This window comes from Triticum dicoccoides, chromosome 3B (genome assembly GCF_002162155.2).
Source record: "Triticum dicoccoides isolate Atlit2015 ecotype Zavitan chromosome 3B, WEW_v2.0, whole genome shotgun sequence".
Lineage (NCBI taxonomy): Eukaryota > Viridiplantae > Streptophyta > Magnoliopsida > Poales > Poaceae > Triticum > Triticum dicoccoides.
The window spans coordinates 191,874,442-191,896,152 of NC_041385.1; the positions used below are offsets into that span (position 1 = coordinate 191,874,442).

At 47.5% G+C, this 21,711-nt stretch overlaps 1 protein-coding gene across 1 annotated transcript; it reads right to left on the bottom strand.

Moving 5' to 3' along the window:
• Positions 1–19,565: 19,565 nt before the first annotated feature.
• Positions 19,566–21,475, bottom strand: LOC119275487 (GDSL esterase/lipase At5g45910-like). The gene is made up of 5 exons (XM_037556338.1): positions 21,133–21,475; positions 20,843–21,046; positions 20,598–20,743; positions 20,229–20,505; positions 19,566–20,148 (listed from the first exon to the last, which is right to left on the bottom strand). The coding sequence occupies exons 1-5, from the start codon at positions 21,428–21,430 to the stop codon at positions 19,937–19,939; spliced, it is 1,137 nt and encodes a 378-aa protein (XP_037412235.1). The 5' UTR covers positions 21,431–21,475; the 3' UTR covers positions 19,566–19,936.
• Between the last annotated feature and the right edge of the window lie 236 nt (positions 21,476–21,711).

Consider the following 21,711-nt stretch of genomic DNA (forward strand, 5'->3'; position numbering starts at 1 on the left):
GCGGTTCTGTGAACTATGTGAAGAATAATAAGAAAAAGAATTACAATCCAAGCAGCAAAGGTCCCCTTCAAAGCCACATGGAAAAGCTCCCACACAATATCAGCGTCAGCAAAACTCTTTTGCAGTGGAAAAAAGATACATGTCTCCATTGTAAGCAGACTGGGCACTACAAGAAAGATTGCCCTGTTTGGCTAAAGTCAATAATGGAAAAGAGAGGTAACAACATTGTTTCCTTCGTAAATGAATCCTTGTATACATAGTTTTCGAAATCTAGTTGGTGGATTGACTCAGGAGCAACTATTCATGTCACAAATTCGTTACAGGGATTCCATTCGACGCGGGCTGCCCAAAGAAGCGAAAGATGCATTGAAGTTGCAAACGAAGTTCAAGCAGAAGTTGAATCTGTCGGCAACATCTCCCTGGAGTTAGCTGATGGATTCAAGCTACTGCTTACAAATGTTTTATATGTTCCTTCATTACACAAAACCTTGATTAGTGTTTCCTGTTTGGATAAAGACCATTATGAATGTCATTTTGGACATGGCAAGTGTGCAATATGGTTTAATAATACTCATGTGGGTGTTGCGTTCCTTCACAATGAGCTTTATTTATTATTACTACGTGAAAAAGTGTATTCTATATGTAACGTGAATAAGCATGTTTCCGCATCGAATAAAGAACAAAAGAAAAGAAAGAGATCTCATGACTCATAAAAATTATGGCACTGTCGCTTGGGCCATATTTTGAAGGGGAGAATAGAAAGACTAGTTAAAAATGAATTTCTTCCTCCATTAGAGTTCTCAGACTTAGAACAATGCATAGATTGCATTAAAGGAAAGTATGTAAAACAAATCAAAAAGGGTGCAAACCATAGCATAGGAACATTAGAAATCATTCACACTGACATTTGTGGACCATTTCCTGTGAAATGTGTGGATGGCTATGACTTGTTCATAACATTCATAGACGATTACTCCCGATATGGTTATATTTATCCAATCAAAGAAAGATATGAAGCGTTGGTTAAATTTAAGATATTCAAAGCTGAAGTTGAAAATCAACATGATAAAAGAATAAAGATAATAAGATTTGACCGTGGGGGGAGTACTACGGCCGGTACACTCCATATGGCCAAGTCCCTAGACCTTTTGTAAAGTTCTTACAGGAGACGGGCATAGTGGCCCAATATTCGATGTCGGGCGAGCCTCAGCAAAATGGAGTAGCTGAAAGGCGTAACCGTACACTTATGGATATGGTGCGCAGCATGATGAGTTACTCCACATTGCCATTGGGATTATGATGGAGGCGCTTAAAACCGCCATCTACATTATCAATAGACTATCAAGCAAGTCAGAACCCAAAACACCTTACGAGTTGTGTACAGGAAGAGTGCCCTCCTTACAACACTTAAGGGTGTGGGGGAGCCCAGCTGTGGCCAAAGTGTTTAATCCAAATATTGCAAAGTTATATCCCAAAAGAGTCAGTTGCCACTTCATTGGCTATCCTGATAGATCAAAAGGTTTTTGTTTCTACTGCCCAGAGAGATACACAAAGTTTGTAGAAACAAGACATGCAGTCTTCTTAGAGGACAAAATGATGAGGGGGGGCATGGTAGCTTGGAAAATTGATCTTGAGGAGAAGAGGGTGCATGCACCTAATCCGATGTTTAGGAGCCATTTTTCTCACTATCTGTTGTACCTGAGGTTGCGGTGCAAGCACCTGTTGTAACTCCACCCATGACAACTATGGGAGAAGATTCGGAACCTGTCCGTCAGGAGCTGACTGAACCGGTTGTTGAGCATGAAGGGGAGGCGCAACAACCATTTTTACAAGATGTGTCGGAAGTGGAGGCACAAAACGTAACAGGGAATGAGGCCCTTAGAAGGTCTAAAAGAACTAAAAGATCAACTATTTCTACTGATTATAAAGTTTATAACACAGAAATAGTTCATATGGAAGGTGATCCCACTTCATATGAAGAAGCCATGAGAAGCCCTCACTCATCCAAGTGGCTGGAGGCAATGGAAGATGAGATGAAATTGATGAGTTCCAAAGATGTTTGGGACTTATTCCTAAAGGAGCCAAAATAGTAGGCTGTAAATGGGTCTACAAAACTAAGTATGACTCTAAAGGGAATGTAGAAAAGTATAAATCATGACTTGTTGCAAAAGGATTTACACAAAGAGAAGGGATAGATTACAATGAGACATTTTCCCCAGTCTCATGTAAGGATTCCTTCAGAATCATAATGGCATTAGTTGCACATTTTGATTTAGAGTTACATCAAATGGATGTAAAGACGGCATTTCTGAACGGGGATTTAAAAGAAAATGTTTACATGAAACAACCCAAGGGTTTTATCATGGAAGTCAAGGAAGATATGGGATGCCGCCTGAAGAAATCTATTTATGGATTAAGGCAAGCCTCTAGATAATGGTATCTAAAGTTTAATGAGACAATTAAAATATTGGGATTTAAAGAGAATGTTGAGGATAACTGCATTTATGCAAAGTTTAAAAATGGGAAACATATTTTCCTAATCTTGTATGTGGATGATATCTTGCTTGCTAGCAGTGATGTTAGTCTGCTATAAGAAACAAAGAAGTTCTTGTCCTCAAATTTTGATATAACAGATCTTGGTGAAGCATCATATGTTTTGGGCATAGAAATTCACCGAGATAGGAAAAATGGAGTTTTAGGACTATCACAGAAAGCATATTTAGAAAAGGTTCTTAAAAAGTATAATATGCATGCGAGTAAAGCCACAGCTACTCCTATAGTCAAGGCTGGCTGTTTTGGGAAATTCCAATGTCCCAAGAACTAGTACAAGATCGATTAAATGAAAGCAGTACCATATGCTTCGGCTGCTGGAAATTTACAGTATGTACAAGTGTGCACTCGCCCTGACTTAGCTTATATCACCGGGGTACTCGGTAGATATCAAGAGAATCCAGGCACAGAGCACTGGAAGATGGTAAAGAAAGCATTATGTTATGCGCAAGGCATGAAGGACCACATGCTAACATCCAGGAGATCTAATTCCCTAGAGATAAGAGGGTATTCAGACGCAGATTTTGTGGAAGACAGAGATGATAGAAAATCCACGTCAGGGTACATGTTCGCTCTCGCTGGAGGGGCTATTTCGTGGAGGAGCTCCAAACAATCAATAGTTGCATCGTCCATGATGTATGTAGAATTTATAGCATGTTATGAGGCCACGGGTAGACGGTATGGTTAAAGAAATTTATACCCGACTTGAAAGTGGTAGATTGTATTGACAAACCACTGAAGATGTACTGTGACAACCAGCCCGTAGTATTCTATGCTTACAACAACAAGTCGAGTAATGCTGCCAAAACAATAGAGATAAAGTATTATGTTGTGAAAGATAAAATCCAGGATCACACTATAAGTCTCGAGGAATAAGGACAAAGGATATGCTTGCGGATCCGTTTACGAAAGGCTTACCACCCAATGTCTTCAATGAACACTTAGCCGACATGGGTTTAAGGGAAAGCCTATGATTCCTGGATCATGAGAGGCCCAAAAGGAACAAAATTTGTTTCAAAATAGAGAGGTATATTGTAGCTGTCTGATTTTATCGGCAGTTGAGCTGTGATGATGAAACATGTTCTATGTATTGATCTGTGATGAAACAAGTAAAGTAAAAGGTATATGGTTAAAAATAAAAGTTGACATCAAGGGGGAGAATGTTAGGTTGATCTCCTCCTGTGTGGGCCCAACGGCCCACCAGGCCCTTAGATCCGCACCCTTATCGGGGGCGCCCAACCGACTATGGTTGGCGGGCCCTGTCACCTGTGCCATATAAAGAGGTGGGGGCGGCGGTATGCAACACGAGGTTTGTCGCAAGCCGTACACCCCACCGACACACCCTATCGATCTAGGTCTGCACATAGTGATGGGAAGCTCCACCGTTGACCCCCTCCCACCATGTCCGGCACCACGGACTCATCGAGTCAAGGAGAAGGTATCCCTCCCCTTCTCATATCTCTCTGTTTCTCTCACCTAGATGCGTAGACATGCCATAAATATGGATGAACTACCATCAATCTCTAGCCTACCCGATCCGTAGGATCTATCATCTACCGCTATGAATACCGGGAATACGAGAGCATGACCCCATGTTCAGATGAACGCTATAGTGTAGCGACAGGTCTGGTGATTTATCTGGTGAATCGCCGGCGTCGGGGAGGTCAGTGGTGGCGGATGCAGTAGCCAGGCTATGTAGCCTGAACGTGTTTGATTAAATGTCTCACCATAAATACAACGTATGGCTGAGAAGGCGGAAGGTGAGTTGATGTAGGGTAGAACCTAGAGGCCGATCTTTCACGATTTGAGCGGATCCCTACGAGGAACCCCAAGAACACGGGGAAGAACGGAGAGAAATCACAAGGGGAAACACTCAAGAACAAGTCCAATCACACATCCACTAGACAAGCAAACACACAAGATCCACAAGGTACATGAATAACAAAGAGAAAGATACAAGGTAAAGTTCATCTCCAAGAGGAGGTCTTGATGGGGGGTCCTCCCGTGAGGGGGTCTTGATGATATCCCGCAGGATCTTCTCCTAGATGGAGGTCTTGGCCTCCAATGGAGTAGTCTCTCTCTCTCTCAAGAGGAGAAGGTAGGAGCAAAGCTCACATACAAATGAGCTATCATATTTGCTAACCCTAGAAAGGAGGTGGAGGTGGTCTATTTGTAGTCTAAGCCACGAAGGAGTAAGTGGGAGAGGGATACATGGCCAAAGGCCCACAGCTGTGCACAGGCAGGGTGGTAGTACCAGACCCACAGGCGGTAGTACCGCTTACGATGCTGAGCGGTAGTACCGCTTGTTGGGGGCAGTAGTACCGGACTTGTACTGCTCGATCATAGGAGCTTGTCGGGTTGAGTGGCAGTACGGCTTGGATGGTCTAAGTGGTAGTACCACCCGTTCCAGACTTGGTAGATCCTTCTTCTTTCGTTTTTGCTTACACGCTTCCCTCGCGGATGGTGTGGTTGTCCCATTGCGCTCACACTCCTCATCGTCCGTGAAGCTCCGACAATACCTATGCATGCACACGACTGGAGTATCAAGTAGTATACCATCCTCGAAGCGGTCAAGTGAACACGTGTAAAGGAGAATATTCACCTTTATGTATGAGAAGTAGAGGTCACACGTGCCACTTTCCAAACGGACTCTTGACATGGTGATGCACGTAGGATGCTCCGCACCATCCCCTCCCTCTTGGAAAAGATCCGACCTTGGATCGAAAACCAAATCACCATGGGAAAGAGATGGCGGTGCCGTGTCGAAGTGGTCGATCACCAAGCACTCATCATCTTGAAGCTCGAAATGGGCACTCTCCAATGTCGCACCGTCTAGTGATTCCTTCAAAAGGAGCAAGTACAACAAACACTTGGAAAAACAAATGTTGTTAGCATTAGTGCAAAACCAAGCATTCAAGTGGTGACTCACCCAACAAGTGTTGTCATCATGCAAAGCATATGGTTTGACAAAGGATTGTGATATGGCATGTAAGCACATAAATTGAGCAAAATCAAAGTAATCATGGAAACAAGCATGTAAATGTGAGGTAGAGATGCAAGTATGTGTGACGAGAGAATAAGCATCTACCTCAAGTTCATAGTAATCATGCTTAATGTGCTCAATGAAAGGTCTATGGTAGGCATAGGAAGGATTCACAACAACAAATACAATGAATTGTCTAAACACATGGGTCAAGTGCAAGACAATCCAAACATAACGTGCATAGGGTGTAGTGAATATAGTGTGGCACTCAACACAATAGAAAGAGCAATTGTTCATCATGTGTGAGGCAATCAAGTCAAGCATGTGACAAGCAATGGGACATGGCATATGTGAAGAAATGATATTGTTGCAGCCAAACATGAGACAGGAACAAGTAATCCAAGAATTGGATGCAACACACAAGGTATATATCTCATGAGGCATGGAAATGTGGCAATCATGGATGAAAGCAATATCACGAACATGCGTGCAAATGGTGCAAGCAACACATGAAGTATGATCCACAATATCCAAGCGCAAGAAGGATGTCACCTTGAAAGTGTGTCCTTGTGCATTCTTCACAATGATGAAACACAAGCAAGTGTGATGTAGAATCGTCGTGGTCGAAGGTGGCTCGCTCTCAAGAGCTCGAATGTTCAACTCACATGAAGTGGAAGTCAACACAAAGTCCAAGTATCCTACACATGCACGCAACAAAACAAAGAACGTATGCGCATGGTAGATAAACACGTCATCCATCATGATGGTTCTCTTCTTTTTCACATAACCACTAGAAGAACAAGTGCATGAACAATATGATGCAACAATGGCTATATTCATGGCACTAGGTATATGGTGAAAAGAAGGAAGGCAAACATGCTTCACAAGAAATATGTCAAAATCCCCAAATATATGTGAGAATGCTATGGGGGCAATCTCATTAGCAAAACTATAATCATTGTTGCACTCAATACATGGCAAATCATCTAGCATGAGAGAGGCAACATATGGAGATATATGAGAAAAAGCAATATGAATCATGTGCAAAGAATGGCAATGGTTGTCATCAACCGCATGAAATGAGCAAAGATGAATCATGGGTGATGCAACATGATCAAGCATAGAGATCAAGTCGTGCAAACTAGTGGAGTGAAGATGCAACACACTAGAGTAAATCATGGAAATCATGTCATGCGAGCAAACATGGCAATAGCAAGTGATATCTCCACCAAGCTTGCAAATACACATACAAGTACTAGAGTCAATCATCATGTGTAATGCAAAGCATGGGTCACAAGTGCATGGCAAAGTCATGGTAATGAGAATATCATGCAAAGTGAACATGGCAAGATGGGCAAAGGATATGTAATGGACAATAACCCATAGCCAAGTGAGGGCCATGTAGAAGAAATGTGTGAAGTTTTTGCGCAATGGGGATGGTGGTAAGGATAATCCACAGTGTCCCAAGTCATCATTGCTCTCTAGAGCTCGTTTGTCAACTCATGGGATTGCGAGATTGACAAGTATTCATGGGTACCTACACAAAAGAGACACAAACCAAAGAAATTGTGTGTATGGTAAATGTACACATCATCCATCATGATGTATTTGTGCATGTGTGAGTTAGCACAAGATAAGCATCGCTCAAAGAAATTTGATGCATGATATAAGAACATGTCATCCATCATGAAAGAATAGTTGTTATGTATGACGATGGGGATACAAATCGAGCGGGGTAAGTATATGTCACATCAATAGCATGTTTATTCATGGGGATCATATGGTGCACACGAGTATTGGGATCATGCAATGAATGGGATGGATCAAAATATCCTAAAATGCATGAGGAAACTATGAGGGTTTCCTCATGAGCAATATCAAAAACATCACATCGAGAAAATGAATAAGATCCAAAACAATGCATATCCGAAGCTAGGTGGTCATGGCATGGCATATGAGATAAATGATGCAAAGGGAGCATATCAATATCATCACAAGAAAAACAAATGCCAATAACCATGGGCTTGTCATCTATGCCATATGTACAAATTGGGTTTATTTTAATGGCATATGCATAATCACTATGATGAGATTGCAAATAAGACATGGTTGATCTCATGCATAGCATATGACAAGTCAAGCGGATTATCAAACATGATGTGACCTAAAGAATTGTCACAAGAAATCCTATGTAACATGGCATCACAACTAATAGACTCCACATGAGAATCATCATACTCATCATAAATGGGCAAATCATCCCATGGGGAAATCATACTAGCATGAAGCATGGTACTAGGTGGATCAACATCATGTAAGCAATCAATGTCAAGAATGTCCACTAGTGGGACTTGAGCATCACCTTCACCTATGTTACCTTTTTCATTCCACTCAAGTGGTGTAAGTGAGGTGGGAAAGACCAAATGGTGGTTGTCGGTGTCAAAACCGGTGGATCTCGGGTAGGGGGTCCCAAACTGTGCGTCTAAGGCTAATGGTAACATGAGGCTGGGGACACGATGTTTACCCAGGTTCGGGCCCTCTCGATAGAGGTAATACCCTACTTCCTGCTTGATTGATCTTGATGATATGAGTATTACAAGGGTTGATCTACCACGAGACCATAGAGGCTAAACCCTAGAAGCTAGCCTATGGTTATGATTGTCCTCGTCGTACGGACTAAACCCTCTGGTTTATATAGACACCAGAGGAGGCTAGGGTTACACAGAGTCGGTTACAGAGAAGGAGATCTAACATCCGAATCACCAAGCTTGCCTTCCACGCAAAGGAGAGTCCCATCCTGACACGAGACGAAGTCTTCAATCTTGTATCTTCATAGTCCAACAGTCCGGCCAAAGTATATAGTTGGCTGTCCGAATACCCCCTAATCCAGGACTCCCTCAGTAGCCCCTGAACCAGGCTTCAATGACGACGAGTCCGGAGCACAGATTGTCTTCGGCATTGCAAGGCAGGTTCCATCTTCGAATACTCTGTAGAAGATTCCGAACACAAGGATCGTGTCCGGCTCTGCAAAAATAATCTCCACATACCACCGTAGAGAGCACAGTATTCGACAAATCAAATCTGATGACAACTTCTGTAGAGTGACATCACGCCATGGTCCGGTCATTATTCGAACCTTTTCTTCCAACCAGCTACTACGCATATCGCGAGGCGGTTTCCTTGGCACATCTTGTCGAAGCAGAGATCGTGTCCCCTTATTGCGGGATTCTCATCAATACTGGTGTGGGTAACCCAACAGCACCACCAATCATGGTGAGTGGGGAACGAGCAGGTTCTACCAGGCAAGCGGGGAGGCGCAAAGTTTGACTGCTCCTATAAAAAGGAAAGGCCTCTTCCTTTTCACCCATGCCTCCTTCTCCTTCTGCTCGTCCATCCCCTTTCGCTCGAGCCCTAACGCCCAAGCGTTCATCTTCTCCACCAACAAAGGTCCTCCGAAAATGTCCGGATCCGGAGGAGGAGACAAATGGATGGCCTCTACCGTCTAGGAGAAGGATATCAAAAAGCTTCGGGAGGCCGGGTACCTGGCCAAGAAAATCAGCCACCGTCTTCCGACAGCGGGACAGATTGTCCCCACTCCGGATCCCCACGAGAGGGTTGTGTTCCTCCCTCATTTTATCCACGGGCTCGGGTTTCCCCTTCACCCATTTGTTCGCGGCATCATGTATTATTATGGGATCGATTTTCATGATCTATCCCCTAATTCCTTCCTCAACATCTTGCCGTTTATCGTCGCGTGCGAGGCCTTTCTCCGCATCTCGCCACACTTCGGCTTATGGCTGAAGATTTTCAATGTGAAGCCCAAGATGGTGAACGGCGAGCACGCCGAATGCGGAGGCGCCATGGTGAGCAGGATGCCCAAGGTCACATGGCCGACAGGTACTTTCAATGATTCCGTCAAGGAGTGGCAGCGGCAGTGGTTCTACATCACTGAGCCGAGCGGCGAAAAAGTGGGCCGTTGCTCCTGAATTCCGATCCGGAGCCCCCTTGTGGCTTACGTCCTGGCCCAAGAAGGGCCTGAACTGGTCTTCGTCTGACGAACTATCGGTGCTCCAGACGCGCGTCAAGGGTATGGAAGACAAGGACATCAAGCTTGTTGATGTAGTCCAGGTGATGTTGGTTCACCTGGTTCTTCCTTGTCAGCACCGAGCCTGCAATTTGTGGGAGTTTGACCCGGCCAAGCACCAGACCCTGTGGGAGCTTTATGGCTCCTCACACGAGGATATCTGGAAGGTGCTTTTTAAGTCCGACAAACCGTGGCCGGACTCCGCCGAGGACCGCGGGTACCAACTGTCCCGCCCTACAAGTCCGGTAAGTCATCATTATGTTTTGTCCATCCATATGTTCCGTTGGCATGTCCCGAGGAAGATGCTCTAACGTGCCTTCCACAATTATCCTAGGGATTGACGAAGAAGGTGGGGCGGATACACTGCCCAGCCCCGCTGCCAGAAGAACCGGCCGGACCACTTCTGACGAAGATGCTGGTCCTGGCGCCTTACAAGGTGCCAAAGAAAGAGGCCTACAAAGAGGCCAAGGAGACCAGGAGCGGCCTCCGTCGTCGCGATGCTTAGGACACAAAATCCATAGACTCCAATGCCCAGCTCTCCTCCGAAGAGGAAGAAGAGGAGGAAGAAGACGAGTCCCCCATGGGGGAGGAAAGAAAAGGATGGCCTCCTCATCCTTGGAGGCCGAATTGCCTAAGAGGGGGGAAACTCCCCTACCAGAGGCCTCCACCACTGCTACTGACAACAGCCCGGAGTGGGATCCCAGGGCCCAGCACCTGGTAAACTCATGAGTACATGAAATTCAAACACACCTATGCGTCCAGGATCATTGAGGCATAATATTTTAATTGGCGCCACACTTTTTGTAGCCCGGTAAGGTCTCGCACCGAACAGTCCTCATCGGAGGATTCATTGAGCTCAGATGCCCTAGAGAGCGAGACGCCTCCGAAGGCCCCTCCCCCGAAGCTCGGGAATGACACCGAGGTGTCGTCCCAGAAGGACCTAGACCAGGGGGCATACCTCAGGGGCCGGATATATGAGAGTGGCGGCTCCCATGAGCGTCGATGGCAGGGGCGATCTTGAATTTGGCCCACAGCCGGACATAGTCCTGGAGACCTTTAGGTTCTAGGATCGGGCAGGCATCCCCCCTTGACTGGAGGAGGCGAGCCTGCTCCACCGATGACATCTGTCCAACCAGAGGTGCAAGGCAGCTTATCGACAGTGCTAAAGAGTGCTTCCATCATCGATGAACATCGCGCCCTTACGGGCGCGGTGATTGAAAAGATTCAGTCCGCGGAGAGTGGTCTGAATGAATCCTGCATCAGCCTTATAAGAGGCTTTGAGGTATGTTTTAGGAGCTTTTGTAGATTGTCACAGTATGGATAGTAGCCCCTGATACACTATCTGGTGAAAAAGAGAACTGGCAGGGGATCAAATTTCCATTCGCAGGAGACTCAGTTGATTACATACCCTTCTTCCTTTATAAACAGGCGTCTGTAGTGACTGCCGCCTCTCATACTGCAGAGGTATCCGGACTAAAGCAGAGTCTGGAGCGGGCGGAAGAAGAACTTGGCCGAGTGAAGAAGAAGTTGGAGGACAATCGAGGTATGTCGAAACCTTGTTAAGGTTAGCACAAATAAGTATGTGTGCCGGATGAAAGTATTTATATCGCACGCTCTAGGGACGAATGCCAAAATTGAGGCGCTTAAGAAGGTTGTGGCTCTAGCCTAAAAGAAGGCAGCCGTGGAGCAGGCTCTTCGCGAGAAGCACGGGGCTAGGGTCATTGAAGCTGAATGAGAGCTTCATGAGGCCATTAAGAAAAGCGAGACTTTGGAGCAGAGTCTGTCAGGGAAAGAATCCAAACTTGCCCAAGCTCTCCAAGCCGCAAATGATGCTCGGGAAGAAGCCCAAGGTGCTCTGAAGGACATTCAGGAGGCGAGGAAGATTGCGGCTGGTAAGGTTGTTTCTTATTCAAAGCAATTTCTATGTAGTAACAGGAGAAATTCAAGGTGACAAATTGAACTGATTTCTCCAAGGGCGTTTGCGGAGCTGCCATGCAGCATATCTGATGCCGCTCAATTCTATCGAGCTGAGGAGAAGAAGACTGCGGAAAAGCTCTTCTGGTCGCAGTATTTGGTGCCGAATTATCCGGTGCCATTTGTCGATCAGCTGAAGCAGCTGGTCGAACTGCACAAGGCGGCCGAACTAGCCATGAAGGACTTGATTGTCCGGCTATGGCCCGCCGAGTCAATTCCAAGCAGTTACTTCGGGCTTGTGAAGCGAATTGTGAGTGCTTGTCCTCGGCTCGAAGTCATTAAGTAGTCGGTCTGTATAGAAGGTGCACGAATGGCATTTGCCCGCGCGAAAGTGCACTGGGGAAAGCTGGATGCTGAAAAGCTGGTGACCGAGGGACTGCCAGAGGGGAAGGAGCACCGCAAGCCCGAATTATATTATGATAGTGTCCTGAAAGGAGCCCGCCTTGTGGCGGAGCAATGTACCAAAGACATCGTATTTCCATGAAGACAATCATGTTGTCCTTTGTAAGGCGGAACAAAGTCACTTTTATTGCCTGTTATATGAAAGTTTTTCCTCCTGCGTGGCTGTTTTATATATTAATCTTAAGAGTTGGCCAATCGTCGGCTTCTGCCCCCACGTAGAAAGTACGGGGGTGTTCGGGATAAACCTGAACACTCTTTACCCCATTTTTGGGTCCTCGAAGGAGGTGTTCAGCACAGCGAACCAGGCAATCAGACTATAGGGCTTCATCACTCTCACTTAGCCATAGGAATTCGAGTATGGTAGGCGCAGCCCCTGGTGTTCGGAAGACCGTACGAGGGGCTCTAACAGCACCTAATCGAAAGACCGATCCGTCGCACTCTGCATTTGCTATGGCATTATGCGGAATAAATCCTTAAAGATTTCACAACCTCTCGAACAGCTGACCAGCTCTCGCCGTATCATGATAGTCAGTTTTCGGCTTTCTCTACTGAGGTGCTCGTCCGGAAGAACCGGGACACAATCACAGTAGTTCTCCCAGCACTACCTTAGCTGATATAGCGGAACGTAAGGTACCAAAACATGGGAGCCGGGCAAACCCAACTAATGACCCAATACATGATTCGGAGTTGATTCATATAATGCTATAAGTTTGGGGTGCCGAGCGACCGAGAAGGTGGCCGGACTTTGTTGCCATAGTATGGGTACAATGAAGCCCCTGGCATATTAGGGCATGACACAATGTGCGGATGTCGTTATGACGAAAGGTGTCAATGAGAAATGACAACAGGTAAGCGTCATGTAACTCTATATGTTGTATTTGAGTGACACGTCTATGCGTATGAGTACGGTTGATGTTATAGAAAGAGGTATGATGGCGGAACCTGTGGAGACCGGGTGGGAGGAAGCTGTGTGCGGATCCGAAGTATATTCGGATTGTCTTCTGGGGGAATATCTATATATTCCCTCTTTGTGCATCCAAGCTGATTCCATGCCGCCAGTCCTGTTCTGCGCAAAAGCGAGACTGCAAAGAAAATGCTTAGAGACATTTGTGTGTCATGGAGCGGTTGAACCGCGGGGTGTGGCCCTTCCCAACTTATGCCGGAGTGCTTGATTGAAGCCTGGTCGAGCCGAGCTATCATGCCGTGAAGTAGTTCGGGCTCCTTTGTTGGTGTCCGGGAGGTTGGCTGTCAAATCAGGGTTCGATAAAAAGGCACAACTCGCTACTTCTATGGCGGTATACTCTTCGACGCCGAGGTGGAGTTCGGCCTTGCCCGTAATTGTGACTATGTCACGTAGGCATGGTATTTTAAGCTTGCCATAGGCACGGTGTGATACCGCGTTGAATCGAGCCAATGCGGTTCGCCCTGGCAGTACGTAATAGTTACTGCATAGGGGGACAATGTCGAAGACTGGCTCTTCGGTATGGTGATTGTTTGGTGATCCGAAGACAACCTCTAGAGTGGTGGGCCAATACAACTGACCCTCGCACCTGGTATGACACCTTGAAAAGATGTTTTTAGCGGGTTTGATCCTCGAGCAATCAATACCTATCTGGTGCACTATGTCCTGGTGCAGCAAGTTTGGGCTGCTGCCTCTACCAATAGGGGCTCGTGTGAGGTGGAACCCGCCAACTATTGGGTCGAGGATAAGTGCGACTGGATTGCCATGGTTGAAATTAGCTGGACGGTCTGTACGATCAAAGATGATCGGTCGTATTTTTATAAAATAGGGGCGACTCACTTTGTTGAGTCGACGTCCCGAAGAGTACACATTTGTTCCCTATTTGGGGATGTGGATGGTGTTTATCATGTTCACCGTTTTGGTTTGCGGAAGAAATTTCTTTTGCCCTATATTGCTTGATGATCTAGGCTCCTCGTTGTCTTCATTGCTTTGAGACCCCTTCTCATTGTTTTCGGTGCCTGACCTGCCGGCTTGTTTGAAGACCCGGCATTCTCTATTGGTATGATTGGCTGCCGTTCCTTGGGTACCATGAATTTGACATGGGCGGTCAAGTATGCGGTCCAGGACGGATGGGCCCAAATTGTTCCTTTGAAGTTTCTTTTTCCACTGACCGGACTAAGAGCCATGGAATCCGGCATTGACTGCCGTGTCTTTGGCGTCATCATTGTTCTTGTGATGCTTATGTTTGTTGCGTCGAGGTTTACGGATGCTGTCTCTGGACTCTGATGTGCCAGGGGTGCTTGCTGTGTTGTTGTTACGAGCCAACTAGCTATCTTCGCCCGCACAAAAGCAGGTAATGAGTGTTGTTAGGGCGGCCATGGACTTCGGTTTCTCTTGGCCGAGGTGTCGGGCGAACCACTCGTCGCGAATATTATGCCTAAAGGCCGCTATGGCTTCAGTATCCGGACAGTCGGTGATTTGGTTCTTTTTAGTTAGGATCCGAGTCCAGAATTTCCTGGCTGACTCTCCGGGCTGTTGCGTAATGTGACTTAAGTCATCAGCATCCGGTGGTCGCACGTAGGTGCCTTGGAAGTTGTCGAGGAACGCGTCCTCCAGGTTTTCCCAACTGCCGATGGAGTTTGTCGGCAGGCTATTCAGCCAGTGTCGGGCCGGTCCTTTGAGTTTAAGGGGAAGATACTTGATGGCATGTAGATCATCACCGCGGGCCATGTGAATGTGGAGAAAGAAATCTTCAATCCATACAGCGGGGTCTGTTGTGCCATCGTATGATTCGATGTTTACGGGTTTAAACCCTTCTAGGAATTCGTGATCCATTACTTCATCAGTGAAGCAGAGGGGGTGTGCGGCGCCTCTATGCCGGGCTATGTCACCACGCAGTTCGACTAAGTCTGGTCGGTTATGTTCGGCCCGGCCGGACTTATTGTTAGTGTATCCGGCATGATGGTCATCGTCATGTGTTGGGGCGCTCCCCCGTGATCCGTAGATCGATCTTGGCTGTCCTGCTTTGTTTTCCAATATGTCTTGCAGGTCCTGCATATTGCCTCGGGCCGTAGTGTATTGGCGTTGGGGTGCAGGCTGGTATTCGGGCTGATATGCCATTTTGTCTCGGCCACGAGGTGGCCGGTCAGCCTCGTCCTGTGCTGGTAGTGTAGGCTCTAGGGCCTCCTCCTCGAGTTGAGGTAGCAACTTGTGCTTTGGTAACCTTTGGTGGGGCGCTCGAGTCTGTATTCCTCGGCTGCCAGGACCTCAGTCCATCTGTCTGTGAGCAGATCTTGATTAGCTTGGAGCTGCTGTTGCTTCTTCTTCAGGCTCCTTGCAGCGGCTATAAGCCGGCGCTTGAAGCACTCCTGCTCTATGGGATCCTCGGGCACACAGAATTCATCATCGCCGAGGCTCACCTCGTCTTCGGAGAGAGGCATATAGTTGTCATCCTCCAAGTCTCCGTCTGTCGCCTGTTCATCTGGGCTAACTTGCCCGTCTTCCTGTTCGGCCTACTCGAAGGTAGGCTGATCGGGATTGTATTCATCTTCGACACCATCCGGATTGTTTCCGTCTCCTGTGCCGGTATTGCTGTGGTGGAGCTTAGAGCAGCGCCGATGACGCCCATGCTTTGATTGCTTCCCTAAGGGGTTATCTTCTATTGCCTCATCGCCATTGTTTTCTTTGGGGGTGTCCACCATATATATATCATATGAGGAGGTGGTTGTCTAGCGCCTTGTGGCCGGTGGTTCCTGTTCTTCTCTTGCATCGTCGTCCATACCGTCGATGTCTTCGGAGTTGAAGTCGAGCACGTCGGTTAAATCATTGACAGTGGCAATGAAGTGGGTGGTGGGTGGGTAACGAATTTCTTCGTCATCTACTTCCCACTCGAGCCGGACATAGTTCGGCCAAGAGTCTCCTGACAAAGAGAGAGACCTTAATGAATTCATCACGTCACCGAAGGGCGAGTGCTGAAAGATATCTGCAGCGGTGAACTCCATTACCGGATCCCAATCAGATTCGATGGGCCCGGATGCGCGCGGTCCGGAACCTACGGCCGGAGACAAGTCCGGGGGTCCGGTGACACAGATTTCCTTAGAGGTGGAGTCTGTGTTTGGCTCTACCGCCGATGAGTACGCGGCCTCCGTGGCGCAGTCCATCCACCCGTCCTCGGTTGACGCGATCTGCCCCGGATTTAGGTCTGGAGCTGCTGCAGGTGCGATATCCCGAATACTGTGTGACATCAGATCTAAGTCGTGCTCGTCGTGACTGTTCAGCGCTCCTGACGTAGGCCCAAATCCGTCGAAGATCAAGTTTGCGCGGATGTCGGTCATGTAATTCAAATTTCCAAACCTGACCTGATGGCCAGGGGCGTAGCTGCCGATCTGTTCCAGATGGCCAAGCGGATTGGCCCGCAGGGCGAAGCCGCCGAACACGAAGATCTGTCCAGGGAGAAAAGTCTCACCCTGGACCGCGTTGTTGTTGATGATTGAAGGAGCCATCGAGCCTTACAGCGACAACACAGAGGAACTCTCAATGAAAGCACCAATGTTGGTGTCAAAACCGGCAAATCTCGGGTAGGGGGTCCCGAACTGTGCGTCTAAGGCTAATGGTAACAGGAGGCTAGGGACACGACGTTTACCCAGGTTCGGGCCCTCTTCATGGAGTTAATACCCTACTTCCTGCTTGATTGATCTTGATGATATGAGTATTACAAGAGTTGATCTACCACGAGATCGTAGAGGCTAAACCCTAGAAGCTAGCCTATGGTTATGATCGTCCTCGTCCTACGGACTAAACCCTCCGGTTTATATAGACACTGGAGAAGGCTAGGGTTACACAGAGTCGGTTATGGAGAAGGAGATCTAACATCCGAATCGCCAAGCTTGCCTTCCACGCAAAGGAGAGTCCCATCCGGACACGAGACGAAGTCTTCAATCTTGTATCTTCATAGTCCAACAGTCCGGCCAAAGTATATAGTCCGGCTGTCCGGATACCCCCTAATCCAGGACTCCCTCAGAGGTCATCTTCATCTTGATGGAACCATGTGGGGGGTGCATCATATTCTACCATGGCCATCGTCTTGTCCAAAGGGAGGACGAAGTCGTTGAGGATTGGTGCATCATCATATATGGGACCTAGCACCAAATGAGAAGACACAATAGAGGTAGAGGTCAAGTCGTTAGTGATGAAATTGGCCTCACAAGATCTGTCAACTATCTCACTCTCTATGTGGTGGTTCACTCACTCCCTCAAAGTAGGTGCACTCAATCTCACATATGGTGGAGTCACTCATCTCACTCAAGTGGTGGGGGTTGTGGCTCTCCACACATGGGAATTATGGCAACTCATCATATGTGGGGCTAGTGGTGAACTCGCTCTCATTCTCAATATGGTGGCACAAGTCACTCAAGTCATCATACGTTGTCGTGGTTGAAGGGAGAAACCCATTCTCAACCATCTCGTTGTTGTCGCCGTGGATGAAGGCCGAAGATGGCACATCATCACTCTCCTCCATGACCGAAGGGAAAATCCCATGCTCGATCATCTCGTCATCGTTGCTGTGGATGAAGGCCGAAGATTGCACATCATCACTCTCGCCTCCAAAGATGGAAGCATCATCCTTGATCGTCACCTTATCGCTCGCCTCTAAAGCTTGGTCCTTGAGGGTCTTCGTAGTCGTACTCGTCGCCGCACCATCTTGAAAAAGAATCGATGTAGACTCGGCATCATCAATGCCACAAAGAGGGATGGCGGTGAAGTCGAACTTGGGAGCATCGTCTTGGAGCTCGTCGGGTTTGGACATCTTGGTGGTACTATCCTCATGCTCGTTCTCATGGAGCTTGGTCGTCGCGAAGTGAGCTTGGGGTGGAGAAGCCTTGGCCTTCATGAGTTCTTGTTCCACCTTGAGAGCACCAATGTAGTTGTTGTTGAGGAACTTGTAGTTCTCGAGGAAGATAGTCTTGGAGATGTCATTGTGCAATCCCATCATGAAGTGGAACTTTATCAAAACAGGATTGTCCACGCCGGCTCATCGCAAGGCATTCTTCATCTCCTTGAAGTACGTGTCGATGGACTTGGATCCTTGGATGGTGTTCTCCAATTGGCGTAGAAGTTGTTCCGTGTAGGTTGGAGGCACGAACTCTCGCCGCATAGCTCTCTTCATCTTGGGCCAACTCATGTCGTACCTCTCCGAAGGTGTGTGAAGCCACCATGTGGACGCGTAGTCGTGGAAGTTTCTTGTGGCGCACTTCACTTGATCTTTGGAAGGGACTTGATGTAGCTTGAGGTAGTCGTCCATCAAGCACTCCCACTCAAGAGACTCCTCGGGTTCTTGAGTCCCATAGAAAGGAATCGTGTGGTCGATGTCGAGGTCGTAGTAGCTCGTGGAAGTCGCGGACTTGAGCTTGGGGAGCTTCTCTTGAGCGTAGTCTTGGGGTGCTTGTTGGAGAAGATGTTGTATGTCCGTAGGTCAAGATGCCTTGAAGTCGTTTGGCGAAGATACCAACGGAGGTGGTGAAGTCGTTGAGCGGTTGTTGGTGTTGAGCTCTTGACTTTCACATTCTTGTTGGTGATGGTGTCGATGCCAATGTGATCTTGCCGGAGATGGTAGCTCGGAGGCATGTGCTCTTGAGCGTCTTCTCGAAGATGAGGAAGATCGCTTGTAGGACTTGATGAGGGCTTTGATCTCCTCACATTTGAGCGTGCATCTTGGCGTAGAAGTTGTTCGTGGCATCGAACTCGTCGTTGTTGTAGACCGAAGGTGGAGTGCTTTGCCTATCCATCACAAGACTCGAGCAAAGGTGAGTAGGAAATGAGATAAACAATACCAAGTTACCTTTTCCTAAAGTTGAGGATGTATCCCGTTTCACTCAATATGAAATGAAAGAATAGTGGAATTGGTACCGGACTTGTTCACTCACACCTATCAATGCTGGTGCATTCAAGATGCTGAGGATCAAAGGCCAATGATGGGGCAAGTTGTTCGCATGCTAGAGGGTGTCATGGATGTTGAAGTACCTCCTATTCCGAGGTCGCTGCTGAATTTTGTGGGCATGGAGGATTGCACTCCCTCTACAGACTTATATAGTCTCTGAAGGACCAAAAGCTTCGTTCCATTTGTCCAGGATCTACATCAAGAATTAAGTTTGTGTCTTTTGTACTGTATTTTCCTGAACTGCACTTGCCCCTTATTGACCAAGGTTCTGAACTGCAATTTGTTACATTATATATAGACTTGTGGAAAAGATGTTTTAAGCCAACGGCTTCACCTCTTTTATGACACAAAGGCTTGTCCGTTCATCTTCAGAACAACTAAAGTACAACAAGTTTATTTATCTATCTGAAATTGAGCGCAAGATATGATATGAATGAATTCTAGTACAGTAGATTTAGTTCCACAGACTGCGGTTTTTGCAGAAACCTAATTAAGCCTTATGTTTGAAGCAGGGTTTCCCATTGTTTACCGCAGCAATACAAATGTTTGCAGAAGACAAGGATGACAATTGTGTCATTTTACCTGTGAGAGTTACTTGTTAGTATGGTTGTAGATTTTATTTTCCCGATGATGCATGGTTGTAGATTCTGGTGAATATTTGAGTAATGACATGGAAGAACAAACAGTACCAAGACATTTCTGGTGAATATTTGAGTAATGACATAGAAGAACGAACAGTACTCGAATTCCAGATCGGATCCATCCAATCAACTACAGATAACTCTAAAACGAACAGGAAATAGTTTCCAAATAAACCGCGTGTCTCAGTATTACAATCAGCATAAAAATGTTTTATCCGCTGGTTTTGTAACTTGCATGGTGTAATTCGCTCGGAGTTCAGCGTGACTCCTTCAGAGTCTTATCTTGGAGCTTCCATGATTCCATTCCATTTCCAGTGGTTTTCGGTCAGAAAGTCCTTGATGGAGTCAGACAGGCCAGACTCGATCCATATAGCCATCAGTCCATGAACCAGAGCAGCTTCTGCTACCTCACTAACTGATATCTGCTCTGTCTTGCAGGGGAGTCTATGCTGTCCAGCCAGACATCGGCAATGTAGCGGTAAGCCGCCTCCGTCAAGTGGACGCCGTCCCAGAACAGACGAGCAGCCGGTTTCTCGCATAGGTTTGCACCTTCATCGCCGCAGAAAAGTGTCCCAGGCCCTCCGCAACAAATGGTAAGAACATCTTCTTCAAACCCTGCAGAATGACAACCATCAACCTTTACCACCACCTACTGCAAACAACCTACTGCAGAATATAGCTCTGAATTTGCTTACCATACTTGCCAGGCGACTCCACCATGTCCATGATTGGACCGAAGAGGTCGGCATAAACGATCATGGCGTCCGGGTGCCTGCCCCGGAGCTTGTCAAGGGCCTCCTGCAGCAGCAGGTTGTGGTGCATCCCTAGCTTGTTGATATCTTCCAGGCAACCGGTGGTGGAGTTGTATTCTGCCGGGGCGGCACTGGGGAACAAGGCGAGAACCGGCGGTGCGCATCCCGATGGGATTGTCCCTGGAACCACGAAATTTGTCGCCCCGTGCTTGATCAGCCCCTGTTGCCATTGCCATAGCTAGATCAATACCGCGCAATGCTGCAATGCAGGTTGGTGACTTGCTACATTGACATCCATTGCTGACGAGGTACCTCGATGGCCGTTGAGATGGTCCTGATGACATCTGGAACGAACGACATGATCTCTTGCACGCTCTTGGTGAGGAAAGAGAAGTGGTAGTCGTTGACCCCGAATTCGCCCACGAAGAAGAGGGATCTGCCGAAGAAGGCCTCGCACTCTGCAGTGGAAATGTAAGGTTCATATCAATTCCTTATCACTCTTCAGGTAGCTAAATACGTACATGGCTTGCGTCGCTTGACTTGGAACTAGCACCAACCTTTGGTTGTGCGGCAGAGAGAAGGCTTGAGCGACTCGAACCACTGCAGCTGTACGTCCAAGCTGGCGTTAAGAGGGAACTTGCCACCGTGGAAGAAAGCGGCGTCGAGAGCGGTGGCGCTCCCGACGGCGAAGTTGGCGCCTCGGCAGAAGCTCCCGTTGTGCGCCAGGGACGGCGGGACGAGCGGCAGGCCGAGGCGTTGAGCTGCAAGCAGAGCAGTTGAGTTGACCACATCAGATCAGTGGAGTTTGTTGAGGGCAGCATGACAACTGAGGAGTGCGCATGTGTACCGATGAAGTCGATGATGAGGCGGCCGTCGGAGTTGCGGCCGGTGGGGCGGCCGAAGAAGGTGGAGCCGTAGGGTGGGCGCGTGACAGGGTCGAAGACGGAGCTGGCGGCGAAGACGACGGGGTTGTTGCCGGTGTCGGCGAAGGAGTCGCCGAAGCTGAAGATGGAGTCGTAGCGCCGGGCAGAGAGGCCCACGGCCACGGGGGAAGGAGGGATCAGTGCCCATGTCCATCCCAGCTGCGCGACGAAGAGAAACAGCCTGGCAGCGCTCGGCAGCTTGCACATCTTGGTGGTGGCCATGGATTGTGGCTTGTGGCTTGTGGGGGTTGACACCTCGCAGTCGCAGCAGCGCGTGGCTTACGATTCTCAGTAGGGGACATCTCGAGGCTGACGTTTTTTCTAAAGAAGGATGACCATCCGGTCTCTGTATTCTGAATGATGCATGCAGTCATTTTATTAGTTATTTATAAAGATCTTACAAAGTAATATATTATTAAATTTAAAGCCATCATTTTGGCAACATCTGTCGTTATTTCTATCTGCTTGATGAAGAGATGCCGATTGTCCGAACCGAATAACAA

What these genes read in the sequence shown, in the direction of transcription:
- LOC119275487 (XM_037556338.1), bottom strand. Translation starts at nt 21,430, where the DNA reads ATGGCCACCACCAAGATGTGCAAGCTGCCGAGCGCTGCCAGGCTGTTT. An exon ending in CCTCATCATCGACTTCATCG is followed by an intron (nt 21,047 to 21,132) that starts GTACACATGCGC and finishes CTCTGCTTGCAG; the next exon opens with CTCAACGCCTCGGCCTGCCG. An exon ending in CCATCTCAACGGCCATCGAG is followed by an intron (nt 20,506 to 20,597) that starts GTACCTCGTCAG and finishes CAATGGCAACAG; the next exon opens with GGGCTGATCAAGCACGGGGC.